The sequence below is a fragment of the Vidua macroura genome, chromosome 5 (genome assembly GCF_024509145.1).
Source record: "Vidua macroura isolate BioBank_ID:100142 chromosome 5, ASM2450914v1, whole genome shotgun sequence".
NCBI classification, from domain to species: domain Eukaryota; kingdom Metazoa; phylum Chordata; class Aves; order Passeriformes; family Viduidae; genus Vidua; species Vidua macroura.
Window position 1 is genome coordinate 9,211,053 of NC_071575.1, and position 16,885 is coordinate 9,227,937.

At 48.3% G+C, this 16,885-nt stretch overlaps 2 protein-coding genes across 9 annotated transcripts in view; one reads left to right on the plus strand and one right to left on the minus strand.

Annotated features, from left to right (window-relative positions):
* Nucleotides 1-7,224, minus strand: part of LOC128808042 (zinc finger CCCH-type antiviral protein 1-like) — a 60,313-nt gene extending 53,089 nt beyond the window's left edge. For all 5 annotated transcript variants that reach the window (XM_053978816.1, XM_053978814.1, XM_053978813.1 and 2 more), the window contains exon 1: nucleotides 6,382-7,224. The gene's annotated coding sequence lies outside the window, so the exon portion shown is untranslated. The remainder of the gene's footprint in view (nucleotides 1-6,381) is intronic.
* A 328-nt stretch (nucleotides 7,225-7,552) lies between these two features.
* The window catches only part of ETV6 (ETS variant transcription factor 6), a 129,021-nt gene continuing 119,688 nt past the window's right edge, over nucleotides 7,553-16,885 (plus strand). For 2 of the 4 annotated variants that reach the window (XM_053978056.1, XM_053978057.1), the window contains exon 1: nucleotides 11,989-12,109. In XM_053978056.1, the coding sequence (XP_053834031.1) occupies nucleotides 12,077-12,109 (33 nt within the window). In that variant the 5' untranslated portion in view covers nucleotides 11,989-12,076. Of the gene's footprint in view, nucleotides 8,305-11,661; nucleotides 12,110-16,885 lie in introns of those variants that run through there. The other 2 variants (XM_053978058.1, XM_053978063.1) reach the window with 2 other exon arrangements.

Sequence of the window (16,885 nt, forward strand, 5' to 3'; positions counted from 1 at the left end):
AGTTCCTTCACCACCATCCCCTTTCCTGCTCCCCTCCTCCACAATTCTCCTTCAGCCCTGACACTTTCTCTAGAAACAGCCTCAGGCTATTTCTAACCTTCCTTCTCTCATCAAAGTGCTTGAAAAATCAGCTCACTTCCTTCTCTTGGCAGGGAGGCTGCAGTGGTTCGTGGGCCAGGCTGGGAACCAGGAGCTCCCGGTTGGTGACGGTGGCAGTGCCACTGAGTCACCACCCGGCCTTCAGCAGGGCACTCACCCTCTCTTCTCTCCTCTCCTAGCTTTAAGATAGGAGCAGTACTTGTGTGCTTACCTCACATGGATGCTGTAAAAACTTAATTACTGCTTGTAAGATGGTATCTAAGAGTGAAATGTGTCTTTATCTCTCGCTGTGGTAGTTGTGACCACTGCAATCTGCACTCAGTTCATGCCCTGGCGTATGGAAGTATCTTCCACAGGCAGCTAAAGCCTTCCTTTCTCATGGTCACAAAGGTCTCTGTGCCATAATCCTCTGACACAGAGGAGTCTCCCTGGCTGTGAGGATAACAGGCAAGGAGGTTACATTTCCATCCAGTTAAGGTCCAGCCTATCCAGCCACTATCTGATCACTCTCTCCCTCTCTCTGCCCCCCTGAAATTGCTGCCAAGGTGTCTTCTGAACAAAAATCCCAGTCTTCATCATAACTGCCTTTTCCAGCCTCACTGGTTGCTTTGCTCTTCCCTTCCTCTACAGCTGACAGGACTGGAGTTCAAGCTGCCCTCCCTGCTCCTCCTTCCTGGGTGCCCTCTCAGCCTGCCTTGATGGGTACAACCCAAGATGGAGCCTTTGCCTTCCTGGGCAGCGGCTGCAGGGACAGTTCTGGTGGGAAGGGGCAGTGAACCACATGCTGGGGAGGTAGCAGTGGTTATCCCACCACTGTCTAAGTAACAACCCAGGTCAGGCCTTGGCACGCAGGTCCACCCACCTCAGCACCTCTTGCCAAGCTAATATTGGGGTCAGCTCCAATTTCCGGTCTTAATTACGCCTCTCCCACACGCACCGAAGAAAACCATCAGCAACCTGGGCTGATTACTACCTCTTTCCTGGGAGAGGGCAATCTGTCTGCTGTGATGGAGGTGGCAGAATGTGCAGTGCCTGCAGAAGCTGCAGTCAACCCTTTTGGGTGCAATATGTGCCTTTGGGAATGGGAGGCAACAACAGAAATAAAGGCCACTTCAGATTAGGACAGTCCAAACCCAATAGGAATAGAAAAGTTGTTTATCTTTTGTATTCTTCACCAAAATATTTTTCTTTGGAGTGTATTTGTCTGTATCTGAGCTCAAGGTGTAAAAGGATGTGAGGATGGAATAAGACCTTTAAGTGGAAACTGCTGCTCAGCCAGGGAGAGGCTACTAACTCTCCATAATGCATGCACTCTAAACTACATCCATAAATGTCAAGCATGATTTAATAGGCTATAAAATCCGACATCATGATGCCACTGGAACTATTGAAAATAAAAGCAGATAAATCACAGTTCTGTGCAACAAGCTGTACTTGCATTGCTATTTTTTTCATCTACCAGGGTTTCATTGGACCATTTGCTGAGCATACACAGCCTCGAGTTTCCATTTCCTTCTCTATTTCCAAGCTTGAGTTTTCACATCAGCCCACTGGCTTTGCAACTGTGTGGTCACACTGCTGTAAGCCCTGGCCCCAGAGTCTGCAGAACTACTCAGAAAGATGCTGAGCTTCCACAGGCTCGAATTTTCCCCTCAATACCAGGGGACACAATACCATTATGAGCAGATTGACTGCTGTTGCTTATATAATATTATTCCTCACATTAGGTTATGAGCATTAAATCTACTAGACAATTTTCATCCAGCAGGAAAACAATTTGTGTCACTCTTCTAATGCCAGCAAGATAGAGAGTTACAATGACATAGATGACAGAGTGCACACCACAACTTGGAACTGGCACAACAGCTGTAATCCTGTCACCCTGTGGAGAAAATGATGCTGAAAAAGGAGAGAGGGAGTGGTGAGACTGAGAAAATATTACTAATAGAGAGGATTGGGTTTTTAGAAAAGTTTGTTTCACCTCTGCAGCTGAGGTGACTGAACTGGAGAAGTAAAAAATCAACCATAGTACCTGCAAAATGTAAATCGATTTGGACTTACCTGACACAGAATTTGAACCCTATCCCTTCAGTTTCTATTTTTTCTTTATTTTTGTTGAAAATGTTTTACAGTAACAAAATATAGCTTGATGATTTTTCTACTTTTACCTTGAGTTACATCATATAACTTAATGCTTCTTAATTTTCCTGGCCCACATCATTTAATTACATATGAAATCAAAAGGCAGGTGGAAAGGCAAAAAGGAATAGAGAAAAATAACAGAGAAGAAAGAAGAAGGAATGAAAGAGAAGAAAGAATTTTTTCAGCATTCAGAATTTGTGGGGGACATTTGAAAACACGTACTTTACAGATGAAATCTGGAGGCAGGTAACAAAATACACACACATACAATTTAAGGGATTTTCCAAAGTAGTTCTTCTCCTCAAAATCTTGTGATTTTGAGGTGAGATGCAACTGACTCATTATTTTGAATTCAAGAGATTGTAAACACTGACATACACTTCACTGTTCTGGACTGTGAAAAAACCAAACACAAAAGTAATAGCTTCTTATGCCTGAAATTGGGAGCTGGGCATCTAGTGCTTTGGAGGACAGAATTGTCCTCCAAAATTCCTATTTTGGTAACCTTTTCTGCTTTCCCTTACTTACCAGTGCTTTGCAGAAATGCTGAGCCCATGTCCACAGCAATTTCTCTGTGGTACCTGCTCTGGCTGCGCCCATGCCTGACCCTGGCCAGCACAGCCCTGCCCCTGTCACTGCATGTCTTTCGGTGATGCCAGGAAGTTCCTCACATATCTGCAGAGATTTAAATTCCATTTAAACAACCAGCCCTGCTAAAGTAGGTTGAGTGGGGAGATTTTGCCTGGTGCAGCCCAGCCTCTTACCCCAGCTTCTCTATAGCTCCCTCCTGCTGACCTTCCCCTCCCTGTTCAGCCCAGGGGCTGCTCTCCCTCCTTTGATACAGCCTGCCCAGCCTTGTCCTCTGCCAAAGGCAGAGGTACCCTGCTTTTACTCCTTGGTCCTTGCATGCCTGGTGGCCCTTCCACACATTTTGCTGGGGCAAGATTCTGTAGTGGCAGGGCAAGGAGCAGCACCTGGCCAAGCCTCTTGACTCTTTGGAGGTGAGGAAGAGACACTGCCAGCATGAGCTGAGGGGACAAGCTTCATCTGTGCCCTTGAGGAACCAAAAGATTCCAGTTTAAGGTATCCCTGTCAGTCTCCTGAGGGAGGCTATAGTCAGGGGAACTGAGCTGGCTTTAAACACAAGGGCACACATGCACAAACATAAAAATGATGTATTCCTGGGTCTTTTCACAGTACTAAAGGCAGCTGCTAGCACAGTCAAAGGAGGTGTGCTGTGACCTGCACAGCACAGCAGTGTGGGATGGGGGACTTTTACACCTTTTACACTCTTAGCCCTGGAAGTTTTCCTTTGTGGCACCACACTGCAACCAAAACACTAGAAGAGGTAGAAAAGGACTTGGCTGTAACTGCTTCATGGTGCCATGGGACTGTTCCACAGCAGCATGAGAGGGGCCCGTGGTCCCAAGCAGTTTGGGACTAACCTGATAGTCAGATTTAGCTTTTGCCAGGTTGGTGTCATTGGAGTCAAATGCTCTCAGGAGCTCTGTCAGGGCCACTCACTGCCTCATTTTTATGTGCTACAACTTGAGCATATGTTCCAGGAGTAGCACTGTCAGCACATGTCTAAGCAGTGACTTGTGCAATGGAGTCCACTTCTCAAACGTGACTGTCAACTTGTCTCTCAGAAAATGCTGCACTGTTTTGAACAACAGTACAATTCTCAATTTCCCTTTCCCTTTCTTGAGCACAAGAGCCACACTTGGAGCAATAGAAAACTTTTTCTCCTATTTACAGAAGCAATACACTAGATGATTCAAAATAATACTATATGTGACAATGAGTGAGGATGATGTGGCTTAGACCATCAAGAATGACGTTCAGCATTATTTTCTTTTACATATATTTGCTGCTGGATGAATAGGTGTCATACCATCATTTTTGCATTTCTAGTTTGGCTGTTGTGAGTTTCTGAAATGGGAAAGCTATGTGGGTGCCTAAGAAAACTCAAGTATCTTTATATTAAAATGCCTGCAGCTTTGGGGAATGCACAAATATAGCTATTTTGACTTAAAACCAAATCAAAACAAAACAAGCTTATTATCAAAATCATTATATTGGTGCAAATCCTATTCATAGAGGCAGACTATGGAATCTCAAGTAAGACTAGAATCTTAGACGAACCAATTTGCAAGAATGCAAATAAAATGGATATAGCCTTTCTCCCTCTAACAGTGTAGACTGGATTTCATAACTAAAAGTCAAGGATTTGGGACTTCTACCACAAGAAACCTGTCTGAATCTTGGAAAAAGGATTTGCCTGATAACATGAAACGAAGGCTAGTCTTACTGCTAATGATGAGAAGCAGCATGACTGATGCACATTAAGGCCATAAAACACAATTTAATTTCAGAAACCGATTTGGTAAGAGGGAAAAGAATCACAGTGCTAAATGTGCAATGGGAATCACTTCCACAGCACCTCTGTGTACCAGCCCTCATGGATTTCCCTTCAGCCCTCAAGACTAAAAAAATCAGTTCTAATATGAACGTGTCCTTGCATGTTCTGTGAATTTACAACTGTGCTTTGTTGTTAGGAGCTTGATTCTGTCCCTCAGTTTGGAATTCATCTCTGTTGAGGCCCAGTAATGTCAGCAGACCCATCAAGTCACATTTGAATCTGCTCAAACACTGGAAGACAAAAATAAAACTAGTAGTACAAGTGAGGCAAACAAGTGAGCACTAAATGAGTCAGTTAACTTGTGCTGGGGGAAGATAAAGGGAAGGAAAAGATAACAGAGGAGAAGCAGTAGAATGAGTTAATGATAACTGGGCACTGGGAAGTAATGACTGGTTTGAAAATAAAAAGAGGAAAGGAAAAATACTACTATGAACAAAGTCTCCTTAGTAAAAGTCAATCATTATTGAGGCGTTGCTGTATGCTGCTGAAACCAGAAAAACAGTACACACAAAAGAAGGAATGGAAACCTTGGCTTTCAGCTCAATGTAGGTAGTCAAATGTCTAACTCCTTTGGGAAAAAGGCTTCAACATCCTTCTGGGACATATGAAAAGCCCCTGGTTTAGCTGCTGAGCAAGTGCAAGTAGGAAGACACTGGGAGTCCTATGGCTGTGAAAGAGGCTCAGGTGGCACAGAATCAGTGGAAGCTGCTGGGCAGATGCACTGCTGTGGACAGAAAATTTTAAGTCGCAATGAAAGGGTTGTTTGTCTCCTTTACTTCAGGGTTTGCTCTGTTTTCAGGGACAACCTTTAGGCCAGAAAATACAATACCAATACAATCTAGAGCCAGATTTTTCAGACCACTATGAGAAAAACATACTTCAGTCTGTTGATTTTCTCATCCTGCTGCTGACCATCCACCTTCCCTTTCTGGGAGAGCCCTAAGTAAGGTAGGAGATTGGCCTCACCTCATAGGCCATGGTACCTTTTGCCTGTATTAGTTTTGCTGACATCCATCCGAACAAAAAGTTAGGGGAATTCTGGCTGGAGTGTTGATGACAGGTGGCTCTGCCAGATCATAAATCCTAACTAATGGGTCCTCCCTGGAGATAAGCTAAGCAGTAGCCTCTAGGTGAGAGGGAAAGAAACTCACTGGGAGCCTGTTCAAGGTTAAATACGAGCTAATGGACTTCTTTCCGCTCTGTGCAATCTCCACGTGGCACAGATCTAAAGAGGAGCTGACAGCTGGAGCAGCTTCCTCCTTACTTTTCCAGAACAACTGTCCTGCAACTGTGGACCACCCTGCACACCAGGAGATTTGGTAGCATTTTTCTTCTCCTGCCCAGAGCAGCAGGCAGGACCTTAAAGTCTGAGGTCTCAAGAGACACAACTAATGAGAGGAACTGCAAGAAATCAGGGCAGAGAAACAAGGGCAGAACCAAGCAGAAAAGCTAACACATGACACAGGGTTTGGCCCTCCTTGTTCAAAGGGTTCAAAGGTGTTCTCCAGTCACTGTGTGTAGCACCTAGCCAGCATGGCTGAGGCATTCCTGCTTCTGTTGGCAAGGGCACACCACAGGGTGGGGTGGGGTGTGTTTTGTCCAGCCACATTTCCTTCCCAGCTTTCTTACAGCAACTTCAGTGGGATTGACTTGTGGCTGAAGAGGTGCTGCAATCATGGCTGTAGCTTTCTCTACATGTTCACCATCTCTTTCCTTACCTTTTCTAGTTTCCATCCACTGAACTCACATTTAGTGGAGTATTGGAAAAAACAAACAGAATGAGCTGAAAGAGAATAGCTCTTGCAGCAGTGGGGAACAAAGTGACACGGACCCCCTCATGCATCCGAAGGAGATCTCTTTACTGTAAAAACTGGCCCCTTTTTATACCTTTAATTTCAACCTGACAAACGAGGACTTAACAGAACTTAACAGAAAGAAGGCACCCATTGACTGGCTCAGCTGCCACGCTGCTGTCCACGCGTCCTCCCATCCAATCAGCTTCCTACTGATACACTGTTCACGTGTTCCTTCAGCCAATCAGCTTCCTGCTCATACACTGCCCACACGTTCCTTCAGCCAATCAGCTTCCTGCTCATACACTGCCCACGCGTTCCTTCAGCCAATCAGCTTCCTGCTCATACACTGCCCACACATTCCTCCAGCCAATCACAGTGTCACTTCCAGCTGACTCTCTCCTCACGCTCACCCCTCAGCCGGCTCTGCCGTCCAGCCTGCAGCTGTGCCTTTGCCATGGGGCCTTCTCAAGAGCATAAGCCTTAGCGACTTTAATAATTATAACCCCGTATCCTACATTTCCCCCCTCTTTTTTTATTAAGCAATGAAAACCTTCTAGGAAAAACCCAAGCAACTCCTAAGACATTAATAACAGTGACAACAATAACAACTATAACAACTCATATGCTTATAACATCTCTGGTGTGAGCAGTAACACTTCATCTATCCTTAGCTAAATAATCAATGATATTATAACTTGTAAATAACTATAACTCTGTAGATATATATGCAAGTCCTTTGAAAGTACCGTAACAGCAAAAGGTTGACATTTGCTAGACAAGGCAGAGGCCCAAGTTCCTGGTGGCGAGCAGCAGCAACGCTGGGGCTCGGTGTAAGGGCCGCATGGCTGCTACACAGCCCCCCCAGCTTCTCCAGCCGTGGCAGCGATATCCCTGCCGCTTGGCCCAGATGCCCGGCGGTATGGCAGCTGCGGTATGGCAGCCGGGGGAGCCACCCACCTGCCGTTGGTGGCCCCGCGCCTCGGAAGAGCGCGGACCGTGCCACTCGGCCACTTCTGCCAGCGGTGGCCTCGCGCTCTGGCTGCCGCTTCTGGGTGGATGTACAAGTGTGGTGACAGCCGCCGGGCCAGCCGTGCTGTTGTCACTGGGCCAGGCTTTATGTGTGATGTTGCTGTACTTGATGGGCTGGCAGTCCTTGATGTGCCTGAGGCTGTGCTGAGGGCCATGCTGTAGGGCTGCAGAGGCTCGCTGGGGTAGAGCTCCTGGCCCCGCGGGCCACCTGCAGCAAGCCAAGCACCGTCAACATGGCTGCCAGGACCATCCCAACCTCCACTCGTCCTGATCCCTATCTGAGGGTCAGGCCTGCCCTGACCCCCGCCCATGTGTTCAAAACTCGGAAGTCCATGGTTAAAGTCGCTGCCAGAGAGTTACTATTATAGGCAGTTGTTGCCACATTTTGGCATGCTCTAACCATGTCTGCTACGTCACAAGTAAGTGCATGGCAAACAGTGAGCAGTGCTATTCTACAGTCCTCATTCGCATTTGTAAAAGCAATCTGCTGCAACAGGATAACTCTGGCTTCCTCATTGTTGACTTGTCGGGATAGTGCAGCTTGCAGTTTGCCCAGGAACCGCACGAATGATTTCACTGGACCCTGTAAAATCTTACCAAAAGACATGTTAGAATTGATACCCATTCCCAGGAGTCGCTGCAGGGCCTACAGGCCTACAGGGCCTACAGGGAGGGTGATGATGCCACATATGTCTTGCGGGTAGCCTGCTTGTGCTGAAGGGACTGCAAAGGCACCCTCTCCAGTCAGCTGCACAGCCGCGATTGGTGGATTGCTTTCCTGCCGCACTTCTGCACACAGGATGTACACAGCTCTTGGTAATCGGTCAGCCAGACAGCAAACTGCGTCGCTGTTAGAATAATTTTCATTATGCTCTTCCAGTCATGGGGTGTAAGGACGTATGCAGTGCTCATGGATTCTAGGTAGCTTAGGGTGTGATGGGAGGATAAGCTGCTTTCTTTTATTATTGCCCTCAGTTCTTTAATTACTTTATAATCTAGTTCTTGGTACACTGGCCATTGGTTTGGCACATATATTATTGGGCAGGCCAAGTTGCCCTCCTTCATGGTGGCCTCCCAGCTCATCCAATCAGCTTCCTGCTCATACACTGTCCACGCGTTCCTTCAGCCAATCAACTTCCTGCTCATACGCTGACCACGCGTTCCTTCAGCCAATCAGCTTCCTGCTCGTACACTGTCCACACGTTCCTCCAGCCAATCAACTTCCTGCTCATACGCTGACCATGCGTTCCTTCAGCCAATCAGCTTCCTGCTCGTACACTGACCACGTTCCTTCAGCCAATCAGCTTCCTGCTCGTACACTGTCCACGCGTTCCTCCAGCCAATCACAATCTCACTTCCAGCTGACTCTCTCCTCACTCATAAAGGCCTCTCACCCCTCAGCCGATTCCCACCCGTCCAGCCTGCGGCTGTGCCTTTCCCATGGGGGCTTCCCGTGAGCATAAGCCATAGCAACTTTAATAATTATAACCCCATATCCTATAAGCTCTAAGTCAGGTTGTGGTCTTGGACAGACACTTGCAACCATCCATACTGGTTGAGAGGTTTGAGAGGATGGATCAAGGCCTGTATTTGTAAGGGCCATTAATCAAAGTGCGAGGAAAAGCAGCTATCAGTGATCCCAGAAAGAAGAGATGTTGAAACTCCAGGCAGAAAACTGAAACTTGGGACGCACATCTTCACAAGATGCTGTGGAGAAAAACACATTACAATGGCACTGCAAGGAGGAACACAGCTGATGCAGAGCCGTGTCAGGCTGATTCAGTACAAGCCTTTGAGGCAGCTTGGAGACAAATGAAACTGACGGGACACCATGTCGGTATCCATGGGCTGAGAAAATGATGACCAATTGAATGGGTATCAAAGAAGACCAAGGACATAAGTGATAAAGTGGCTGCAGAGACTGATTAATGAAAGGAGATAAAAAGAAAGGATGGTAATAACTAGGAAAATAAGTGATACCTGTGTGTAAAACACAAACAGCCATGAAGGAGAAAAACTTTTTAGGGGAGTACACAATGTGGGTGCAACCAGAAGTAATTGGATGAAACTGGACAAATGAAAATATAGACCAAATATCTTTCTGACCATGGGACTTTCTGGACTGTGAAAAGAAAGAGATGCAAGCCCCAGTTCCTGAGGCATTTAAAAGAAAAATCATACAAGTGCTGTAAATCCTCTACCATCAGTGAGCAGAGTAGATGACCTAACAAATCTTTTCCACCTCAAATTTCTATATTTGATATAAAGAATCTCAAAAACCTCCAACTTGCCATGCGACAGAGAATAATAACCCAGCTCTTGGGGAAAGCCAGTGGTAATCTCATGTAGGTAAAAAGGCAAAATGTCTTGGTGATGTAACAGAGAGGATAAGATGGGGGAGAGAGGCAATGCCCTGTATTTGGCATTTAGTTTTGGACTCCTCACTTTAAAAAGGACGTTGAGGCGTTGTGACGTGTCCAGAGAAGGGCAGCAAGGCTTGTGAAGGGTCTAGAAAAACATGTCTTATGAGGAATGCCTGAGGGAGCTGGGGTTTAGTCTTGAGGAGGCTCTGGGGAGACCTCATTGCTCTCTACAACTCCGTGACAGGAGGGTGGAGGGGGCCAGTCTCTTCTGCCATGCCCTCAGTGAGAAAACGAGAGGAAAAGGCCTTATGCTGAGACACAGGATTTTAAAATTGGATATGAGAAAAAACAAATGCCACTGTATGGGGACATCAGGCATTGGAAGGAGCTGCCCAGGGAGGTGGTGGAGTCACCATCCCTGGATGTGCTTAAAAGGCATCTGGATCTAACACCAAGTGATACAGTTTAGTGATTTAGGGGATACAGTAGAGCTGGGTTGACAGTTGGGCTGGATAATCTCAAAAGACTCTTCCAACCTTGATGATTCCATGACTCTGAAGAGCAACAACTCTACTTCAGCAGTTCAGCTGTGCTGAGGGAAGACAGTAAATATGAATCCTTCACTGTTGCGTTGGTCCTATATTTAAAAAGGGTCATTGGTTGTTAGGCTGGGAGGGGATAGTACCGTCCCTCATTTAGTTTAAGGTCAAAATGAAGCTGTAAGAGGCTGCAAAGAGTGCGTCCTGGTTTGCAAAATGGACCAAGGGGTGCCTACAGCAGTCTGGCCTATTGGCCATGCAGGTGAACCAGCTCTGCATTCGATGCCAGCACACCACACTTAAGGCAGGGACCACGAAACGTGAGCTAAGCCTTGCTCTGAAAGCACCGCAGTTGGATTCCCTCTCGTTGCCATTTTTGGTAGCACCAAATCACTTGCAGGAGCCTGCCCTATGCCAGTGCACAGCATCCTTCCAGCAGACCCCAGAGGCAGCTCTGCCTTGCAGCTCTACGGGTACAAAGCAGTGCCCTGCTCCCAGGCGACCTCAGGCCTTGCAATAAAGTCGATGCATCTAAAAACCAGTCAGGACACCAGAAACTGCCCGTAAAATCACAGAGAGATTTGGACGAAGAGATGGCCGAAGGGTTTTTCACTTTCCCCCTGCTCTTTTCATTCCCGTCACGAGGGCTGGGGCTGTACTGTCCAGGAGCCAGACGGAAACCGGCGCTGACACCATCGCGGATGGAAATCACGCACAGGGCAGGGGTTTGTATCCACCCGCTGCGGGTGATACAAACACATCCCTGAAAGCCTGCGCTGGAGCGCCCGCGCCGGGCTCCGAACGCAGCGCCAGGCCGGGCTCTGAACACGGGGACCGGGCCGGGCCGGTGGCGCCTCCGCGGACGCCCCGTGCCCGCAGTGCCCGCGCCGCACTCCCTGGCCGGGCTGCCCGAGCGCCGGCGGAACAAAGCTCGCTGCGCTGCCGGGGCCCGCCCGTCCCGCTGCCCGCCCCGGGACCGCCGCTCGGCGCTTAAAGGGCCCGCGCGGTGTCAAACGGAACCAGCTTGGCTACGGCGACACGGCCCGACCGCGCCCCTCCAGCCTCCCCCCAGCCCTGGCCAGCCCGCAGCGGCACCCAGGGCGCCGGCCAGAGCGAGCCGCACGCCCGCACCGCCCGCGGGCCGGAGGTGCTGGGCCGGCGGTGGCCGCTCTTGCCGGCGCGGCCCCTTTAAGGGGCGGTGCGGGTGCCGGGAACCCACGTCAGTTTCGGCCCCGAAACTCCGGATCAATGAGCGGCGGCGCGGGGCGGGGCGCAGCGCCCGGCCCGGCCCGGCCCCCGCTGCCGCCTTTCGGTTTCTCTCTTTTCCGGGAAGGAAAACACCGGCGGGGACCGAGGCCGCGCCCCCCACCCTCCGCTTCCCTTCCCGCGCACTCCCGCGCCTTCTCCCTCTTCCCGCGCGCGCGCATCGCCTCTCACGCGGAGCCGCGAGCACGCGCAGGGCACACACGCGGAGGGGGGGGAGCGGCGGCAGCAGCGAGGAGCGGCCCCGGCCCCGCGGCCCGACTCCCCCGCGCCGCCCCGGCCGCCACTTCCCCTTGAGGGGACGGGCCGGGTCGGGCCGCGCCGCCGCGCCGGGAGAGGAGTGGAAAGTGGGGAAAGCCCGAGAACTTCCCGTCTGTCCGCCCGCGCCTGCCCCGTCGGGCTCCGCCGAGTCCCTCCAGAGAGATGTCCGAGCCTCCTGCTCAGTTTTGCATCAAGGTAAAGCCCCGTCCCTCTGTCCGCCCGGCCCCTGTCAGCGCGGGTCGCGCCCGCCGGCGCCTCGGGGCGGTGGGCTTCGCCGTGTTTTGCCCAGGGCTGTTTTGGTGGAAATAACTGGTTTTCCCTCTTCTGTTTTTCACTCGGGCGGGCGGAGGGCGGCCGCAGGGGTCGGTGCCCCCCGTTTGCGGGTGTTCCCCGCGCCGCTCCGGCCGCGGGCGGGGACGCGGTGCCGCGGGCTGTCAGCGCCCTGCGCTGCCCGGGGACACGGCGGCGGGCCCGGCTCTGCTGGCGTGGCTCTCCACGGCACGGAGCTTTAAGGGGGCCCCGGAGACCTGCCCGGCCTCCGGCGGGGTTGGCTGCCCGCCGTCCCCGCCAGCGACTTCGTAGAAAGTTTCCTGCCGTCGGGGAGATGCAGCCGCTCCTGCTTCCGCCTACAGTGGGTTGTGGGTCTGTCTTTCTGCCTGTCGTCTTTTTTTCTGTCTTTCTGTCTGTCTTTCTTTCGTTATTGAATTTTAATATTTTTCCCCTTATTATCCCTATTACTGCTGTTTATTTTAGTGGTTGCAATTCCTGGCATGGCTTGCCGGTGGCAGGTAGGAGAGCCAGGGCTGCCAGCCCGGCCCCGCTCCAGCAGGGGCTGGGGGATGTGTTTCCCCGTGCCTTGGCCTGCTGAAGAAGGGCCCCGGGAAGTTTATCGTTTTAAGTGGAGGCGGCATGAAGCTGAGACAATGGAAACAAAATTGAGTTTCCTTTTTTGTCCAGACCCTTCCTATCTAGCAGCCCACTGCTTTCCTCTCGCCTTCCCTCACTCCCCGGTTTTGCATTTTATTTAGGAGTTGCTTTGTCTTGTTGCAAGCCAGGAATCTCCCTTCTGCTCCTGACTAACTGTGCCCGAGTAAGAAAGAGATCTTTAGTGGTTGTCTCTCCCTGCCCGGAAGAAAGAGGTGACTTCCAGACTCTCTAAGGGGAAGAGCCTGGAATAAACACTTATTCAGCATGATGCTCTTTTGTTCGCTTGTCCTGTGTGTGTACGGGGGAGTCTTGTGTTCTATATGGTGGGAACACAATTTGAAAACTTCTGGGTGTATTTTCTCATGCTGAGTTAAATTCAGTCAGGCCTGTGTCCCGTGAAGTCTCGTGGCTTAGCATCTAGTTAGACTTTTCGTAACACAGACAGGCAAACTGGGTAACAGGGTATTGTACGTGTGTTACTGTATAGTGAAATGCTAATGCAGGCAAAATGTGTTCTATTAACTCATTGGTTCCCTAAAGATACATAAAATGAGAGATAGCTGCTGGTTTTTTCTGGTAAATCCCATGGAAAGGTAGGATGTGTTCTCTAGACCAAAGAACACAAAAGTCATGAAAAAGTGGTGTCATATGAGCTGTATTTCCTTGTTTTTGACGTGTCATTTTGAAAATAGGAGGCTTACTTCTGCTCTTACAGAAATCAACAACCATCCTGTCGATTTCAGGAACTGTAAAACTGGTCCTTACCCACTGTCACTAAGGTGTGTTATAGAATCGTACTGTAAGTAATCAGCTTCCTAACTGGAGAAATACAAACTTCTCCTTCAGTCTCGAAATTAATAAATGCCACACTTTCATGACATTTCAACAGTTACTGAAAAACTGATTTTTTTTTTAAGTGACCGATTCTGAACATCATGATCTGAACTTATTTTTTAATGTACTGTTTGTCTACATGTAGAAAACTGCTGTTACTGGCTACTCTGTTACTGGCTATTTTAATAGTTTCAAATTTTAAAATTAAAACTTTGCAGACAGAAATGGGAACTTCAAATGAAAGCATTTCTTCACCAGTCTAACTGTTCTGGGTAGCTTTCCCTTCAGCTTTTCTAACTATCATCGCTTTTTTAAACCAGGTGATAAAGGTGATTGCGTTCAGCAGCTGGATTTAAAAGGAGCTGTTTAAATGGTAGTTGATTATGTGAGTGCAACTGATAGTTTCTTCAGTATTCCAGTCTGGCTCATGGCGTGGAATGGGATACTGAGGCAGGGGAAAAAGCTACACAGAGTACCCCAACTTTGCTGCCTTGTTCTGAAAAGTAGGCAAGTGTTGTGCTACATGGGTGTCACAAGGTTTCCCTAGGAGCCTGTGAACGGGAAGCAGTGGTGCTGGTGGGTGTATTTTCTTGTTTTCTTGTTAATTTCTTGGTTTGTTGTTGGTGTTCTTTCTTCCCCTTCCTCCTCCAATCTGGGACAAGGGTGCAGGCAGTAAATGCCAGAGCACCTGGGGTGATGAACACAGAAAGCTTCAGCAGAGAAGGTGAAGGCTGGTGCTTTGTTTATGCCCGAGCTGCTCAGTGCACAGTCTTCCTATCTTGCTGCGTTAGAGAAGTGCTCTAATCAGATTTGGGAAAACTTTGAGGAGGTGAAGTTTTGGTTTATATTTTATTACCGGTAATCAGTATAAGCTTGCAGTAATATCTTGGATTGTGTTAAGTAGTTATCAGTATGTGTGTGTGACTGTGTATTGATATGTGCTTGCTTTGCAGCAAGTATGTACTGGCTGACTCCTCTGGGAGATGAAAAATACCCTGCTGATAGCCTTACCCTACCTTGCCAGCACTTGGGTGTGTGCTTGCCTGGCTCATGGCAAGCAGACCCACTGTGCAGTTGTTGCAGGGAGGTTAAGCATGTGTGTAGGGTCTAAAGCTGTAGAGAGAACTCATTCTGGGGTTTAGAAAGTAAAACCTCGGGAGTGAGAGATGAGCATGAAGGTTGGGCCCTCAGTTTCTGCTACAGCTTAGGGTGTCAGCATACTCTCTGCATTGACTGGGAGGCTTTGGGGTTGTGGTGAACTCCAATCTGAGAGGGCTTGAAGTCTTTTGACTCTGAGGTCAGCTGGGAAGGGACATTTGGTGCAGTTGTCATAGTCAAGACTCTTTCTTCATAGATGGAATATCTGTGTTGGTAGTAAACCTGTTCCTCTGATCCTGAGCCACAGTTGTTAGCTGATTATATTGTTGTAAATACTGCCACGATGTTGGCACTCATTACAGTATTGGCAAGTGATCCTTAAGGCCTCACCTCTCCTCCCACAGATGGGAGAATTGAGGCACCAGGGGAGTGCAAACATCTTGGCAAAGACATATAGGAGAGCAAAAGCTCAGAGGGAGACAGGACTAGCAGTTTAGACACATGATGAGTTTGTGATTAATTAAGGTCTATGTGGTGATAAGCTCTATTTAAAACCTCACCTGGAACTTTCTGATTGTCAGGATCACCTTAATTTTTTGCCTGAAATGAATGTACCTTGAGAATATAACTGTGGTGTCATATGGAGATTCAAAATACAGCAGACAAGTGGAAGGCTCCCAAAGGGCACAGTTTAATTTGTTTATTTTATTTTTTATAAATATGACACTTTCAGTTGCTTAGTCTGACTTACCATTTGACCATACAATAGTGCTGGCATAAATGTGGAGTTGTGTGGGAAGTAAAACTGGGGGTATGGAGACAGATCAGATGCTTCATGTCTTGCAGACCAGGACCTCTCTGAGCCCAGGGTTGCTTGTGTGCACCTGGCTGATGCTTGAGCTGAGAGTGCTTTCTGTAGGCAGCACTGAAGGCACAGCGCCTCGCTGCGAGTCAGGGTTTACAGCTGGTTTCAGGGCAGATTTTATGTAGGTGCAAGCTTGGTGGATATAGGTGTTCTCTCTTGTGCTAAGCTCAATGGGGTGGCTGCAGGAGTCCTTCAGCACAGGATCTTGTAGCTGAAGGACTTCATAGAGTGCTCATTTTGGATTGGAGGATGTACTTTTTTGTAGTTTAAAAAAAGGCAGAGGAAAGAAAAAGCTGAAGGGCAAGGAATCAGTGTAGTGTTTGAGTTTTCAATCTTAATTTGCTTCCCCTGACTGACTTACTTTTTGGATGGTGGGTTATGTCTCCAGATACCTCATTCATGTTGTTTCTGCAAAGAGCCCTGTCTCACTGAAGGCTTCCCGTGCTGAGGGACTGTTCAATTCCACATGGCTAGAATTCTGTTGCCCTCAGCCAAGGCTGAGTATCTGTCAGTACAGAGCATGTTCCTTAGTGTTTACTTGTGTACTAGGAGGAGGATCCTCCTTCTGTTAGTGTCAGTGACAAAGCTGTTATTAAATTCAGTGGTGTAGGATTGAATGGTAGAAGACCAGTGTTTGGAAGTACATACTATTTAACACCTGATTAATCACTTAACTTCTTGGCACCAAGTAAATTGAATCCCTCTGAAGCAAAATTTTACTAGCACAGCACCAATTAAACAGTGGTCATTAGCATTCACTGTGTCATTACAGGTGAAATCAGTTTCCTGGGAGGCAACCCATTAAAACAGCATCTTGAATCTGAAATGCCCCAGTGAAACAGAGTATACTTTAATGATAATTTATATGCATATTGCAGCATGCATCCCAAAGTGCCTTTTGGAGGGAGGTGACTAAACAATGCTGTGCTGATAAAAATGATGATAAGAGGGACATGAAGTTTTGTACAGTTACACAGAAGCAATCTTTCTGCCTTTTAGAAAAGTTATCTGAGTCCTTGAGTGCTTGTGTTCTGAGTTCTTCTGACAAAAGTTCTCCTAATAACCTGCTTACTGCCAGAAAGGGAGAGAGCTAAGGTAACTAGTGCTTTTGGCCAGTAATATAGTTTTGACCTACAGTCCAAAAATTGGCTAACTTGTTTTTGGGTTCTTTTTGAATATGCTTGTTTTGAAGTACTTTGTAGTTCATTGCCTTCAGCTGGGCATCAGAGTACCAACAGCTCAAAAGC